Source organism: Apodemus sylvaticus, chromosome 2 (genome assembly GCF_947179515.1).
Source record: "Apodemus sylvaticus chromosome 2, mApoSyl1.1, whole genome shotgun sequence".
NCBI classification, from domain to species: Eukaryota; Metazoa; Chordata; class Mammalia; order Rodentia; family Muridae; genus Apodemus; species Apodemus sylvaticus.
This window is the reverse complement of record NC_067473.1, coordinates 153,974,612-153,991,725: the sequence shown is the minus strand read 5'-3', so window position 1 is coordinate 153,991,725 and position 17,114 is coordinate 153,974,612. Positions and strand designations below refer to the sequence as shown.

At 39.7% G+C, this 17,114-nt stretch overlaps 1 protein-coding gene and 1 pseudogene across 1 annotated transcript; one reads left to right on the top strand and one right to left on the bottom strand.

Moving 5' to 3' along the window:
* LOC127677615 (murinoglobulin-2-like) overlaps positions 1 to 15,125 on the bottom strand; it is a 65,994-nt pseudogene extending 50,869 nt beyond the window's left edge.
* Positions 6 to 206, top strand: LOC127677214 (thymosin beta-10-like). The gene has a single exon (XM_052172366.1). The coding sequence runs from the start codon at positions 18 to 20 to the stop codon at positions 204 to 206; it is 189 nt and encodes a 62-aa protein (XP_052028326.1). The 5' UTR covers positions 6 to 17.
* Positions 15,126 to 17,114: the final 1,989 nt, after the last annotated feature.

Genomic DNA, 17,114 nt, shown 5'->3' with positions numbered 1-17,114 from the left:
TAGCAGACAAGCTGGCCATGGAGAAAATCACCAACTTCAGTAAGGCCAAGCTGAAGAAAACCGAGGTGCATGAGAAGAACACCCTGCCAACCAAAGAGACCATTGAACAGGAACAGAGGAGTGAAATTTCCTGGAAGCCTAGGAAGATTTCCCCACCCAATCCCCTTGTGATGCGAAAGAAGGGTCATCTGCAAGCTGCACCGTGAACTCACTCAGGGAACTCAGTTTGCCCTTTGATATTATAGAAGGTTATTTATATTTTAATGAAATTAAAACACACCTTATGACCCAAAAGACTAGCTAATTTAGCTAATTAGACTTAAAGAAAACACACACACACACACACACACACACACACACACACACACACACACACACACACACACAAGTAAAAGGATAGGAAAGAATAGATCAAGAAAATCCAAGCTAAAAAGAAACAGAAATTTCAGTACTTGTACAAGATAAAATTGATATGTCCAAATTTAGTTTCAAGAACTGAAATAGTCATACTGAATAAACATGTAAATGCATCACATTTCATAACAGAAGTAATACTAAGCAATGGATACATAGGTCCAGGTACAATAATAATGGGTGGTTTTATTACTACACACTCATTAATTGATCATCTGGCCAAAAAATAATAATTGTTAGCGTGTTGTATAGAAAGTTCATCTGAATTTAAACATTTCCACTTCAGCCAGTCCTGAGGAACTGGGAGAGTGAGAGTGTAAAGCCCAGAAAGTGAGCACAGGAATTAGTTATCTCTGAGATGGTGACTGAGTGTGAGGAGACACCATCCCTCTGAGTCCTCCAAAGAGTTATAGGAAGTGAATGGAATAAATGGGACTCCAGATGGCAAAATTAAAGGTCTTTCAGTAACCTTGCTTTTCTGGCTTACTAATACTCAGGATATATACAAGACTTATAAAGCTCAGGACATGAACACTTGACAAAGCTCAAGAAGTTCCTGAAACTGACAAAATTGCAAGGCTATAAACAGGCTAAAAAGGTTTATGTTCCCCAAACCAGCTCTACAGAGAATATTGAAAACAATACTTTGGACTGAAGAGAGGAATAGGCAAAGCTAGTAGGCTACAGAAAGAAATCAAATGAATCCATAATTACAGAAACATAAAATAGGATTAAAAACAAATAGTATCAAAATTAAAATGACAGCAACCAACACAACCCTTTCAGTGATAAAATATCAATTGCTTCAACTCTCCAATCAAAAGACATAGGAGAGTTGAATAGGTTAAGAAACAAAATCAGTCTTTTTGTTATTTTCAAGATACTCATCTTATCTTCAAAGATAGACACTACCTTAGAATGAAAGGATTGGAAAAGTATTCAAAGCAAATGACCAGAAAGGCATCAGGAATTACTATTATAATAGCTGACCAAACAGATTTCAAGCAAAAATTAATTAGATGAGATAAAGGACACTTTATTTTGATAAAGAGAACAATTAACTGAGAAGACACTACAATTATAAACATATATGAACCAAGCTTTAACACACACACTTTCATAAAAAGCTTAGCACTCGATTTCAAGACCCATTTGAAACACAAATCAATGGTTATAGTTGATTTCTGTACCCTAATTTCCCTAATAGGGCATCTGGACAAAAAATAATCACAGAATCCTCAGAATTAAATGACATCAATTTCTCATTTGGACCTAATAGATATTTATAGAACAGTCCACCAAAACACTAAAGAATATTTATTCTTTGAAGAAGAGAATGGAAGTTTTTTTTTTAAATAGATGATGTAGTGAGACACAAATCAAATCTGAACAAATACGGAAAAATTGAAATAACCCACTGCACCCTATCTGACCACAATGCAATAAAGCTTAAAAAATCAACAGCACAAGGATTTATAGAAATTGCATAAATTCATGAAAATTAAACAACACACTACCAAATAATGAATGAATCAAAAAAAAACTCAAGAAAGAAAAAAAAATCCTGGAATTTAGTGAAAATAAAAACAAAACAAAAGCCTCTGGAAGACAATAGAAACGAGAGAGCCGTGACTAGCTCTGAGTGCTGGTGAAATAAAGGAAAGAACACAAATAAATGACTGGTGTAAATTAAGGATCCAGAAAAAAGAAAGGTCAATCCAAACTCTTTATTAGCAGATAGGAAGAACTAAGAAAGACCAGAGCAGAAAGCCGTGGAGTAGAAATAAAGAATACAAAGAATCAATGAGTCTAAGAGATGGTTATTTGAGTAGATAAGATCAAGGCCAATTTTTGGCATAACAACCAAAGGAAAGAAAGAAAATGACCAAAATTAATAGAATCAGAAATATGCAGGGTAACATTACATGGACATTAGCAAGATTTGGACTAAATGTAAGGGAATACTTCAAAATTCTGTACCAAATTAATCTAGAAAACTTAAAACAAGTGGACAAATGTCTACATTCATCCAAAAACACAAATGCATGGATATCCAGAAATGGATAACATCAACAGTACCACAGACTCTATAGAGAGCAACTTATTCCTGTCATTTTCCTTAATCAATATGGCTCCTTACTGTATCCATAGACTGGTCCTTATTCCTACAGATGCATGTGGGTCTCACTGCATCAAAGAACCTTACTTTTCAAGAGACAAAGACCTTTATAGAGATCCACAAGCCATCAAAATGCAGAGAACTGACTATGATTGCTCAACCCCAATAATACACCTCCAATACAACCCCTACATTGATGGATCAGGGAAAATCACTGGGCAAGGATCAGAAAGATTGTAAAAGACCACCAAATTGCCTGTTGAAAAAATAGTGTTTTAGACACAACAGGGAAAAGACACCCATAAAATCCCAACAATGTGGTTGTCTAAACAAGACTTAAATAATGGTAAACTAGTTAACCTGCTAATGTGAAAAGGGGAAATTTTACAAAGCCCCACTCCTAGATTAAGAGCAACAGGGAGACAATAGCTGCTGACAATGACTGAGATGAATATAAAAGTCTGTGGGAGTCAGGAGTTGCCTGGCCTTACAACAGAGGTCATGCAGGCTATTGAAAAGTGCACATGTTGTCTCCCATAAGGATGGATTTTATTGATCGGGAAACTGTTTTAGATAAAAGTCAGAAAGGAAGAGTCTGGAATAGATTCAGGTATGACCTTGTCTCCTCTGTTGAGGAGACAAACTTGTGTGTTTAACATTCCTGTTTTCTCTAAGGCTTATCTATGAGGCTTGTGTGAGCACAAGAGCCTCATGGCCTATACATTTCACATATTGTGGGTGAGACTTCAACTTAACACAGCCGCTATCCATGTCAGTATAGAAGCTCCTTAGAAAATGAAAGGTCAAGGTCCCATATGATCATCTGTCAGGAATCTATAAAAGGAATCTATATCATCATACCAAAATGATTTCCCATGCATGGATTGTTATTTATGTGAGTCATGGGCAAGTAAGTCCACAAGCTGATAAACTGATAATCAAAATCAAATAAGAGAATGTTATGGGTACGGAGATTATCACTTTTTATAAAATAGACTCCCACACACAACAGTGCATGTTTTCTGTCATATGGGAGGTAAAATAAAACAGAACCAGAAGACAATGTAGAAGTTGTTCCATCTGGGAAGAGGAAGGGTCTGGTGGGAGGAGAGAATGGGGTAGGTCATGAAGGAGGGAACCAAGTACACAATGCACATGAATGAATACTTCGTAATGAAGCTTATTGTTCCGAAAAACTAACTTATATTTTATATGTGCTAATTGAAATATACTTTCTAAGAATAGTGTATAAGTCATGATAGTAGTGGCAGTTACATAGGAAGACAGAAGGACATGTAAGAGTGAGGACCTAAGAGAGCACAGGTGCCAACTGGACAGGGAGATGTGGTTGAAATACATGACACTTGTGTATGGAAATGTCATAAACCTACTATTTCACACAATGAATATATACTCAAAATAAATATGGTGGCCAAGTAAAGTTGTTGAAATATCCCTTTAGGATTGATCTAGCATAGGGAGGGAATATAAGGACAGAGAAAAAGGAGGGAGGTGATTGGAGAAGGGATGGAGAGAAGAAGGTTTATGGGACATATGGGGAGGGGGGATCCGGGAAAGGGGAAATCATTTGGAATGTAAACAAAAAATATAGAAAATAAAAATATTAAAAAAAAGAAATATCCCTTTAGTAGTAGTAGATCCCAGGATTATCACTTTTACCAGTGAGGGCCTTCTGGGGATTGCACACGTGACTTGCTAGTGTTCCATCTCTGAGCTACAGACCAGGTCCCAGAACATCCTCTTTCAATGTCTGGTTATGTGTTTCCTCTCATCTTTGCTGTCGGCCTTTCTCTTCATTAACCTTGGGCATTTAAAACAGGCCTTTGAATAGATTCACTCACCGTGGAGTTGACTTCTTTGCATCCAGTCTCTGTCTTAGAGCTAAAGAACTGATTCTCCCGGCATATGCTTATCTTTACATGTCCTGGGACAGGCTTCCCGTAGGTATATCTGTCATGAGATAAGTTCACAGAGACCAAGGGTCTGTCTAAAGCAGAGACCCACTGTCTTCTCACTGATTCTGTGTAATTTCATAATGACAACAAACATGACACATTATTATTACCTCCTGGTACCTTCTAACTCTACATGTTAAGAACTTATAAGTAGCAGGGTCCTCCAGAAGTGACGACCCCTAGGCACATACCCAGAGGCTTCCCCAGCATGTAATAAGGACACATGCTCCACTGTGTTCATAGCAGCCCTATTTATAATAGCCAGAAGCCGGAAAGAACCCAGGTGTCCCTCAACAGAGGAATGGATACAAAAAATGTGGTATATATACCCAATGGAGTATTATTCAGCCATTAGAAACAATGAATTCATGAAATTCTTAGACAAATGGATGGAGCTGGAGAACATCATACTAAGTGAGGTAACCCAGTCTCAAAAGATCAATCATGGTATGCACTCACTGATAAGTGGATATTACCCTAGAAACTTGGATTACCCAAGTCAAAATCCACATATCAAATGATGTTCAAGAAGAATGGAGGAATGGCCCCTGGTTCTGGAAAGGCTCAGTGCAGCAATATAGGGCAATGTCAGAACAGGGAAGTGGGAAGAGGAGGATGGTGGAAGAGGGCTTATGGGACTTTCGGGGAGTGGGGAGCCAGGAAAGGGGAAATCATTTGAAATGTAAATAAAAGTATATCGAATAAAAAATACAAAAAATAGAACTTATAAATAAATTAATAAATAATAAAAAATTAGCCCTATTAAGAACCTATGGAAGACATGGCTTTCTCCCTTTTGTGGCTCTGAAAAAGATTAAGTAAGCAAACCAGGATCCTTAGCTACTAAGTTATTGGAATGAGTTGAATGGGGACCATGGGAAATGACTCAGAGGTATTCTAGCAAACCTCCTCACTCCTTTGCCTTTGTTCAATCATTTTAGTTTTTGAGCACATCCATTGTAAGCACAAGCAACTGTGAGTTAAGGTGTGTGTCTTCCGTTCAGGCAAATGTTGCAAGTTCCTTCTCATATGGTTCTAGACTTACATAGACATTTTAGTTGTTGTAGTACAATGTCCTCCTTAATCAGGTACAGAAATGCAAGCAGAAGACTCAGGGGTCTCAAGGTTAACCTTGAGTGGCAGTGGTTTGTGCTGGAGGCAGACTGGGGACTCTTGTTTCTCTGCTCTTTCTCTCAGCCCATAGAGGGCAGCGAGATGCCTTGATTTAGTGTCTGTGTTCTCTTCACATGGTCAGTGGATCTTATTAGGTCCCTTCCTTTCTGCAAAGGCAGGAACTCTTTACTGTCTCATACAATTCATTTTATCCATTGATAACAGTAATAACAGTGACATATGCAGTGAATGACTGTGAAGTAACTGATGCTGAGTAATAAGGGATACAAACAAACACCACAGGGGAAACATTCTAGTGGAGAAAGGACATGATTGTAGGATTGCTACATATTCTACAAAAGACATTATCCTAGGGATTTTCTGTGTCTGAGTACATTCTTAAGGATAGAAGGACAGAAGCAGGTAACTCACTTCCCACATGCAGTCACACTGAGTATTTCATCGTGCACAGAGATGGCATTTGGGACCTTCACGTTGACATTAAATCTGGGAAGCACTATTGGGAGAGAGAGGAGACACTCAGATGTGAATGACTTTTCTAGTTGCCTAAAAGCTCAGTCTCTGCCCAGAAATGGTGATTTCACATTATTAAGGCATGTCTCATTCAAATAAAGTTAGAATGCTGAATGGTTATACATTATATCACTTCCTGAAAACCGCAGAGTTATCTACTTAAATAAGAAAACCAAATAAACAACAAGACAAGTAATACGCTTCTAAAAAATTCCCAGAACTTTCTGGAAGTCCCATGTTGTTAGATGGACAGCCTTAGCTAGAGTCAGATGGAACTCAATTTGTTCAAAATAATTCCTCCTATGATAACCAGAAACCTATGACACCTGCTTTCTCTTTTTGGTCTTCTCAGTCCATACCGAATTCCATCACGGTGAAGGAGTGCTTTTTCTTCACCCCTGACTCTTTGAGCACCACTATCTTGTAGGGCCCCTGAATGGGCTCTGCTGCCAGGCTGAAGGACATCTGCTGAAGCCCATTCTCTGTCTTAATATCCCGCCACTGCATAATTCGGTTCATTTTCGGATCCTGTGAAAGAGGTTGTAAACTTTCTAAATCAATACAGTATTACATACAACAATACACCTCGGATCACAGTGTTGGTGATGGAAGCATTTGGGAACGTGATAATATTCTTTTGTGGAGGGAAGAAATATAGGTGATGTGGGAAATAAAACCACATTATCTCAAATGGTGGAGGGCTGCTGATCCCTGCAGAGCAGTTAAATAACATTTCAATATCAGGTTATTTCATAAGATTGAGTTCTCTCTGATTACAAAACATTTAAGTTTCTTACCTCAATGTAAACCAGAGGAAACTGAAACAGAAGGAAAACAATGTTAGTTTAGAATTGCAGGTCACAACCCCTTTGGCAAATTGGTTCCCAAAATTATTTACATTGTGATTCATAACTATCAAGCTATAGTTATGAAGTAGCAATAAAAACAACAAAACTGGGGTTGTGGTTCACCACAATATGAGGAACTGCATTCAAGGGTCACTGTATTAGGAAGAGCAAGAACCACTGATTCAGAAATTTCATACACACAGCAAATGCAATAGAGTTACAGAATAGGATGTATGTAGAATGGGAGTTTCAGCCAAAATGTGATGAACTTAATATCTAGTAAGACATTCAGTTGTAAGCCAATGCACCACATGCCTTTTAATTCTTTAAGTGGCAGAGAAATGAACCCTAAAGAGTAGTAGCAAGAGCACTTTATAACCAGCACACAAAAACTGTTGGGATCTAAGTAAGTCATTTTTACGCATGGATTCGGCAAGATTAACATGATAAAAAATAATGGGATACTTAGAAAAATTTTAAATGCAGGCAAATAATGATAAATTCAATAAACTCCATTTATTCATGAAAACTATGATTTGGGGAATAACTTAATTTCAATGAAGAAATCCAGGAGTCCTAAGAAGAACATTAGAAACCATTAGAAATATATAAAAAGAAACCTAAAATAATATGCAAATATGTATGCACTATACAGAAACGTTTGTTATTAAATGATTCATATTCTTTCCAAATCAATATACATGTTGTTAACCTGTCAATCAAATTTCCAAGGCTGATTGTAGAAGTATACCCTGATAGTAAAATTTATACAAAACATCCAGGAGCAGTTGATGAAATTCTGAAAAAATTACCTCATAGAAATGAACTCATCCTAAATAAAATTGGAAGTTCTGTCCTCTAAAAGGTTCTACCCAGCATCAGAGTGAAACAGATGCAGATACCCACAGCCAAACATTGGATGGAGGTCAGGAACACTTATGGAAGGGTTGGAGGAATGACTGAAGGCCCCGAAAGTGGTACAAACTCCACAGAAAGACCAACAGAGCCAACAAAGCTGGACCCCTGGGAGCTCTCAGAGTCTGGGCCACCAACCCTAGAGCATTCATAGGCTGGGATGAGCCCCTTCTGCCCCCATATGTAGCAGACAGGAAGCTGAGTCATCATGGCTACCTTGTCTGGTCCCAGTGGGAGAGGATGAGCTTATTCTGACAGAGACTTGATGTGCCATGGTGGGGGGACACCCAGGGGAGGCCTCATCCCCTCAGAGAAGAAGGGGAGAGCAGACTGAGGGAGTGAATAGGTGAGGGAGGCACTGGGAGGAGGAAGTGTTTTTGGGATGTAAATTAAGTAATTAACTAAAAAGGAAGTGTTGTAACCATTATGAATCTGGGAGGTTGGCAAGATGCTGGCTGCCAGGGTGTAAGGACTTGGGCTTCATCTCAAAATCCACATAAAAAGCAGGTACAAGTATTCCCTGCAGTTCCAACTGGAGAAGCAAGCAGAACAGACAGTTCTTCAGGGGTCATTGGCCAGGCTGCCTAACCTAACCTGATCATCAATTCTCAGGCTAATCAGAGACTGTGACTCAGATCCCAAGTTGTATGGCACCGTAAAAATGACACCTGAGGTTGTCAGATTGTCTTCTGGTTAGTACATTCATGTATACACACACACACACACACACACACACACACACACACACAAATGAACTTGTACTACACAGCCACACAAAAGCGAGTCAACTACTTTGCTGGTTTGAATAGGAATTGCTCCCAAAGACTCATGTGTTTAAATGAGCATAGGAAGTGGCACTATTAAGTGGTGTGGCCATGATGGAACAGGTGTGGTCTTCTTGGTGGAAACGTGTCCCTGAATGGGTGGACTTTGAGGTCTCAAATGCTCAAGCTATGCCCAGTGTGACAGTCTCCTGCTGTCTGCAGATTAGGATGTAGAACTCTCAGCTCCACTAGTACCTGTTCCCTGCCATGATGATAGTGGACTAAACCTCTGAAACTCTAAGCCAGTTCCAATGAAATTTTCATTTTTTGTTAGTGTTTTTCTTTTTTTTTTCTTTTTCTTTTTTAAAATAAGAGTTGCCATAGTTGATGTGTTTCAACAGCAATAAAACCCTAACCTACACTGGAAATTTTACAGTGTCATAAGCCTACAGAGATGGGTAAAAGAATTGAGGGATTGTTCAGTAGAATCATACATATGTATATATAATGAAGTATGGAACTACAGACAATTATTCTAATTGTGAGGCTATCAGACCCAGAAAGAAAAACATGATACATCACATATAAGCAGAAACTAGCTGTAAAGTAACAGGGAATCATACTTCAATCAACAGACCCAGATATGCTAAGTAACAGTGAGGGCTCTAGAGGAAGCATAGATCTCCCTGGGAAGCAAAAACAGAATAGATTTTGCAGGTGGACTCAGGGAGGGAGGGGTTGGAAACAGGAGGGATGAGTCCAGTAAGGAAGGGAAGGAGGGAGAGTGTATGGGGCAAGATAACCGGAATAGGAGACATTTAGGGGGTGATGTGGAAACCTAGTGCAGTGCAAACTATTGTAATCTATGAGGGTAACCTTTGTGAGGACTCCTAGTGATGGAGGACATGGAGCCATCTTCTATAACCAGGTAAGGCTCCCAGTGGTGGGATTGGGACACCAACCCAGCCACAAAACCTTTGATCCACACCTGTCCTACCAGCAAGACATGCAGAAGCAATGCTACCTTAGAGCTTGTGGGAGTGGCCAACCAATGACTGGTCTAATTTGAATCCCAAGCCATGAGAGGGAGCCCATGCCCCCATACTGCCTGGATGGCCAGGAATGAGAAGATAGATGGCTCATAGATCTAGTGTAGAACCAAACATGACTAACTGAGGGGGAAAGGTCACTGAAATGATTCCTAATGATAGCCTGCTGTACTCATAGGACCAGTGCTCAGCTTGGTCTTCATTAACAAGGCTTTCTCCAGTAGCTTGTGGGAGCAGATGCAGAGATCCACCACCAAACAATAGGCAGAACTTGGGAAATGCTGAAAAAGAGTGGGAGGAAGGATTTTAAGAGGCAGAGGGGTCAAGGACATCAGGAGACCACAGCCCACAGAATCAATAAAGCATGACGCACAGGAGTTCACAGAGACTAATGTGACAATCACGGAGCCGGCTGGGGTCTGTGCTATGCGTTGGCATGCATTCTATGTTTGTTTAGCCCAGGTTGTTTGTGGGAGATCAAACAGTGGGTGCAGGTGTGTCTTTGACTCTTCTGCCTGCTCTTGGAACCCTTTCCCTCCTTACTGGGTTGTCGTGCCGAGCCTTTGTATGAGGGTTTATGCCTAGTCTTCTTGTATCTTGTTGTGCTGTGTTCAGTTGATATCACTGGGAGGGCTGATCCACTCCATTCCACTGAATGGAAGTGGATCTGGAGGAAAGAGGAGGTTGTGGGGTGACTGGGAGGAACAGAGGGAAGAGTGCTCTGGTTAGGATGTTTTGTATGAGAGAAGAATAAATCATAGCAAAAAGGTAAATATATACTTGACACAATTAGACAATGGATTATTGAGATAAACAGAATTTTTCGACTCTCCAATAAAATGTTGCCCATTGTAATTTGTTATTTGTAAAGAACAAATTAAGTAAAAGCGGATTGATATTCTGTTTAGTTTTTAAGTATTTCTTTGAGAATTTTGTACAGTATTTCCTGATGATATTCACCCCTTCCAGATCTACCTCCCTTCCCTTCATACCTGACTTAGTGTTGTCTTTTCTTCCATCCATTAATTCCAATTTGTGCTGAATATCTATATATTTTTGGATATGTGGGCTTCTACTGGAGTTTGGTAGACTGGCTTTCTCCAGGTAGCAGTCATAACAATAGCTCCTCAGTGAGGGGTGGGACTTCATGTCCACCGCTCCTCTCCATGCCATGGTTTGTTTTTATTGCATGTGCTTGTGCATGCTAACACAACTATAAGTTCATATGTGCCGCTGCCAAGTTGTATTTAGAGAATTGTTTTCTTGCATTTATTATGCCTCTAACAGTATTCACCTCTGGCTCTTAAAGTTTTTACCTCCTCCCAACACACTAATCTTAGTGCCTTGGGAGGTGAGGTTGTGATTAAATGTCCAATTTAGGATTTCCTATTCTACAGTCAAGCATGTACAGACAGGAACTATCCTCTCTACTGGCTAGCTTTCATACAGCTGGAAGGTACTATGCAAAATATGAAAGGGGGAAGATAATGATTAATCTTACCCAGCTGAGATGCCTCTAAACAGTGAGAACCACTGGCCAGGTAAGATATGCCCACTGGTGCATTAGTAGCACAAATGTCAAGTAAGCAACCAACCAATTCTGACTGGACTTAAGTGTCACGGTGCAAGAAGAAATCCACACACTTTGAATCATTGTAGAGCCAAGAACCTGGGATTTCATGGGTCATCGATCCCAGCAGAGAACCCACTATGATTATGCTGCTAAAGGACACAGTATTAAGCCAACTGTTAGAGATTTGGGTTTAAATCTATATTTATAGATCAAAGCACCCCTCAGCCCTCATTAGAGAAGCTTCTATTCATAGTAGAAGGTATTTAACTATACAGATACCCACAACTTGCCTAAGAATAGAGAGCAAGAGACTGAAATGCAATTTTATTTGTGACAGAATCTATTTAGGGAAGAACCCAAGCGTTAAATTTGAAGTTATAAAAATAACAGAGACTGTGTGAGAAATACCCTTGTTACACTAGAAATGGATTTCTTAAGGATGGCACAAAGGAACAGAATCTACAAAAGAAATGACTGAAAAATATTGACCAATCTAATAGGTTCTATACAGTATAAGTGTCCACAAAGTATAGAGAAAACCCAGAAATACTTAACCAGTAATGGACTACAAAATAAGGGCACTCACACACAAGGAAGCCATAGGATGGCCAATGTTGACTGAGTGACAGGTACAAACAGGCAAAAGAGCAGAATAGAAAACAGGAGAAACTCATGCCTCAGAAGGGGCTGGAAATTAGAATATTACAGTGACATTTTGTCTTGAAGACCCCACCAATACCCATAGGTAAAAGACTCACCAACTCATTCATGGGGTGTAGCTTTTTATCCACAGAGACAATCCGAAATTTAACTGGAAAAAGAGACAGAGACTTTTCTAGTGAGGCCCAAGGGCCCAGGCCTTCTTCGTGCCATGTTCAGGATGGCGTTTTCATTCCTTTGCCCACTGTATTGCTTCATACCTGTCTGTCCTGGCTTGTACACGGGTTTGTCTGTCTGGACAAAGACAACACTTTCTTTGTTCTTCACAAGCACCAAATTCCTTTTGCTGAATGTATGTGTTGGCCCTTTGATGTCAACATAGAGAGACTCTGCCCCATCAGAAGGGGAGAATCTAGGGATCTGAGAACAACAGGAGCACATGAGACCCTTCACCATCTGACTCTCTGCACTTCCTAGATTACCTCACTAACCTTCTCTCCCTCCACTACACAGGAAAGAGATGGAGGGTTCATGGGTTTCTGTTTAAATATTACATGGAGGAAAAAACAGTGTCAGGAAAAAAAGGATGAAAAGAAAACACAGCATTTTGTGTAAGTCAGTGTGAGTTTATGTGAGTAACAAAAGCACAGTCATTTTTATGGAGTAAATAGAATCTTGATTGAAAATTAGCTCTAAGAAATGAAAGAAGATTAGCTTTATCTCTGAAACTGTGGTAGAGGGAAAGGTAATGTATTAATGGTGGTAGGAATTATGTCTTGACAAAGGTCCCAGACAAGAAAGCCAGCACTTATTCAGGATATCAGGATTATGCATAGGCGATGTGGTCCTAATTAGCTGGACTGGTGTTTGAAAGTTTATTGACCCACCAGCAGAAAGTACAATGAATTGACAAACCTTTCTTTGGGCAGTGGCTTTTTTGAGGGAATTCCATGGGAAAGGAGTGTACAAACACGTTTTGGCTCATCTCATTTTGTGGTGGCATGATCTCTGCTATCTGTTTACTGGGCAAATGTCAATTTCTTATTGTTTTAAGGTCACTGATATCGTTCTAGATTAACCTTTTTTTAGAAATGTATATGAATAATATATACACACATTAACTCACATGTTCATAAGTATATAAAACAAATCAGGACAGGCATCTCGTACTCACAATGAAGGAAACACATTGGAACATGTCCTTGTCAACCACAAGCTCATCAAACAGTTTTCTCTTTTCCTGACGAGACATCAAGGAAGCTGTGACAGTCACTGTCTCATTCAGATGGTAGAGATGGAGGCAGATCTTCTCAGGGGTCTCGGTGTAGAGCTGGGAAGGGACCAGCACCATGTACTTCCTGGAAAGGAAGGAGTTCCAGCCAGCAGATGACATTGTCTATACCTGGACTTTCACCACAGTAACCAGTGTCACAGCAGCGTGGCAAGACAATTATCAGCTCATCAACCATCAGCTTCGGCAGTGATAGCTGCCCAGGCAGGAGCAAATAGCATGCGTTCTCACCACTAAGCAGCCAGCACTCAAGTTACCCAAAACATAATCCATACATCAAATGAGGTACAAGAATAACAGAGGAGTGGCCCCTTGTTCTGGAAAGACTCAGTGAAGCAGTATAGGGCAAAACCAGAACAGGGAAGTGGGAAGGGTTGGGAGGGGAAACAGGGGGAGGGAAGGGGGCTGATGGGACTTTCGGTGAGTGGGAGTCTAGAAAAGGGGAAATCATTTGAAATGTAAATAAAAAATATATCGAATAAAAAAAAGGAAAAAAAAGAAAATATGAGTGGAACAATTATTCTTTCCATAAAAATTTATCATGATTATTTTTCATTACCATTTTTAGTTCTTTTATTTAAAATTATTTATTTATTTCATGTATATGAATACACTGTAAACATCTTCAGACCAGAAGAGGGCGTCAGATCTCATTACTAATGTTTGTGAGCCACCATGTGGTTGCTTCAAATTAAACTCAAGACCTCTGGAAGAGCAGTCCGTGTGCTCTTAACCACTGAGCCATCTCTCTAATGTGCCCGCCAACTCCTTTTAAAAATTATTTATTTAATTTATTTATGCGAGTACACTGTTGCTCTGTTCAGACACATGAGAAGAGGGCAGTGGACCCCATTATAGGCAGTGGTGAGCAAGCATGTAGTTGCTCGGAATTGAATTCAGAATCTCTGGAAGAGCAGTCAGTGCTCTTAACCACTGAGCCATCTCTTTAGCACCTATTTTTAATTCTTAAAAGATAGCTCAATATCCTGTTTTCATTTTCTGTTACTTTTCAACATAAGATTTATAATGTGACTGTGAAATTCAAACTTGCATAATTCACCTATGTCATTCTTGAGCAAGGGCCAAAGGCTGGCTGTAGGGATTACTCTCTATCTTTTCCTATACTCAGAGATTTTTGTCTGCCAAAATCTAGCCTGTCACTGCTATATCACAGTATGCAAAATATCACTAGCTTGCTTTTAATTTTTACTACCTTTAATATATTTTTCTGATCATAGATACAAAACAATCACTCAACATTATAATCCTAATTATGTGGTTATTTGGGACTCCAAATAATTTCTACTGGTAGTTTAATCCAACATCTTTGATCTTAACAGATGTATTGTTTTAGGACACAAACATCCACAGGGTTCTGATGTGCCTGAAGTCTTATCTGTCTCAAGGGTGAACTATAGACTTCACCTTTCTAACTAAGAATGCCAACAATTGAAATGCTTGTTTTTCAAAGTGATTAAATAGTTTCAACACTGGAGAATGTCTCTAACTTTTGTGATTTGAGACACTACAGGTTCAGTAATTAAGGGAACACTATTCTAAATCATACCACACCTTAGTTAAGTAATACTGATTGCTTTTGAGTTGGAAAAAAGATTACCCAGAATCACGTAATATTAAGGTTGGACAACCTATATATAATTATTTGTTAGTTAAAAAGCAAAAAGAATTTAGGGAGGTTTTCAGGCGAAGGGACTGTGAAAGGAAATGGATGGGGTTGACAGGAGGAGGGGTGAAACAGAAGAGGGGCTTTAGAGATACTCACGTGTCTCCATTGAGAAAGGATGCAGAAGGAAGGAAGGCCAGAAGAACTGAAAAAAGGCCCAGCTGAGCCTGTCTGTTCTTCCACATGGTGTGGTAAGAAAGGACAGGACAGAGCTTATGGTGTCCTCCTTCTTAACACTGTTTTCAGAGTCCTCCAATCCACAGCAGTTTATTTAAGAGTCCTCTATGTAAACAGGATGCTCTGCCCAACGTGTTTAAATATCAAAATAGAATATTTGTTCTCTGTCAGTGTTCAGTGGTGGCCTGAGCACAACTCAAATAAATTACAACAGTCTCAGGAAAGGCGCCAGTAGAGCTGTGCTTGCTGCTGGTCAAGAGTCAAGGCCACAGAATTTGCTTAGTCTGAGCCAGAGCAGACTTTCTCAGTCTTACTGAGCAGTAAATCTTTGCAGTAGGTGGCTATGCTGTGACTGTGTGACATTTGCCACCAAACTGCTTCTACTCACTTAGAATCTAGTGTCACTCTCTGGGATGTGAAATCTCTGTTTCTTTTCTTCTTCATTTGAGAGTCACTAGAGTAGTCCAGGTTGGAGATTTTAAATTCTCCTGTGTCTGATCGTGCAAGTGTCTACTTTAATGGGTCTCGTGTATGAAAAGGGGATGGTGGACACTGGGCAAGCTAAAAGACTCACCGATTACAAGTCACTGTGCCTAGTTCTTTGTCAGAACAGAAGTCCACAAGTCTCATCTAGAAGCACATTGCTATCTCTACTGCTTGCTAGGAGGCCCAGCATAATATGTGCTACCAAAGGTGATTGCTTCAAATGGTGAGGTATCAGAATTTGGGGTGCAGCTCGGATCCTCTGGAAGTATATTAAGGTCTGAGTTGGGAACCACATAGGATTTCTAGTCTAGATAATAGTGCTACTTATTTTTGCAAAGATCCTGTGATATTGGCTTGAGAGGGAAGCATAGCATAAGCTGAATGAATTATAGTGTTGAGGCATTGAGTTAAAAGAAGTGACATGTGAGAAGGGATGTAATGTAAGCATGAAAGGAAAGAAAAAGAAATAAAAGTTATGCCTGGCATGGTGGTGCATCCATTTAGCCCCAAAACTCAGGAGGCAGAGGCAGGCATATCTTTGTGAGTTCAAGGACAGCCTGATCTTCAAAGCCAGTCCAGGACAGCCAGTTCTTGCACAGAGGAAAAACCCTGATTTGAAAAAAGGAACAACACAAAACTCATGTATTTCATTGATGGACCTCTGAACCTCAATTCATTAATAGGAGACTAGTGTTAGATGCAGGCTTGTTGGTTAACTCGAGTTCAAGCTTAGGTCAGATTGTCTAAGATGGAGCCTGAACCCAACATGGAGTTGGTCTGGTCTCTCCCACTGACCATGAGAGTCAGAGACACCCAGTTGTGGGAGAGAAACGACATGCATGCAGATTCATTGGACATTTTAGTGCTTCAAGTTATGTGATTATCCCAACACTTACAGGAAACAAAAAACAACAGTCTAAAAACACATTGAGGTAGCTTTGCATTTTAACTTAAAAATATTGGTTATGTCTAAGGTATGCAGATCAAAAGACACATATTTCCTAGATATACTGAAAACAAAAATCTATCAGAGAAAATAGAATATTATGGCGTGATGGTGAATATTATGTTTAAAAGTTTAAAATTACTATGCTTCAGAGAAATAGAAAACAAAACGCCTCTAATCTGTGAGCCACACTTGCCCAAGGACAGGGGGCTTCCAGGAATGCTGGGAATTATTCTTGAAATTACCTGATTTGTTTATGCAAGATAACAAACCATGTGTTTTCACTCCTGCAAACAAGCTTGCTTGCCCCTGGCAGCATGAGGGATGTGTGCTTTTCTGCATGTAGGCCAGATGTGAGACTGGTTGCACATAAGCAGGAAGTACATACCCTTGTGAGTTTTTTTTCTTTTTTTTTAATATTCTTTTTTTTATTCGATATAATTTATTTACATTTCAAATGATTTCCCCTTTTCTAGCCCCCCCACTCCCCGAAAGTCCCGCAAACCCCCTTCTCTTCCCCTGTCCTCCCACCCACCCCTTCCCACTTCCCCCTTCTGGTTTTGCT

Excerpts from the sequence above, each read along its gene's own strand:
- LOC127677214 (XM_052172366.1), top strand. The coding sequence starts at position 18 with ATGGAGAAAATCACCAACTTCAGTAAGGCCAAGCTGAAGAAAACCGAG.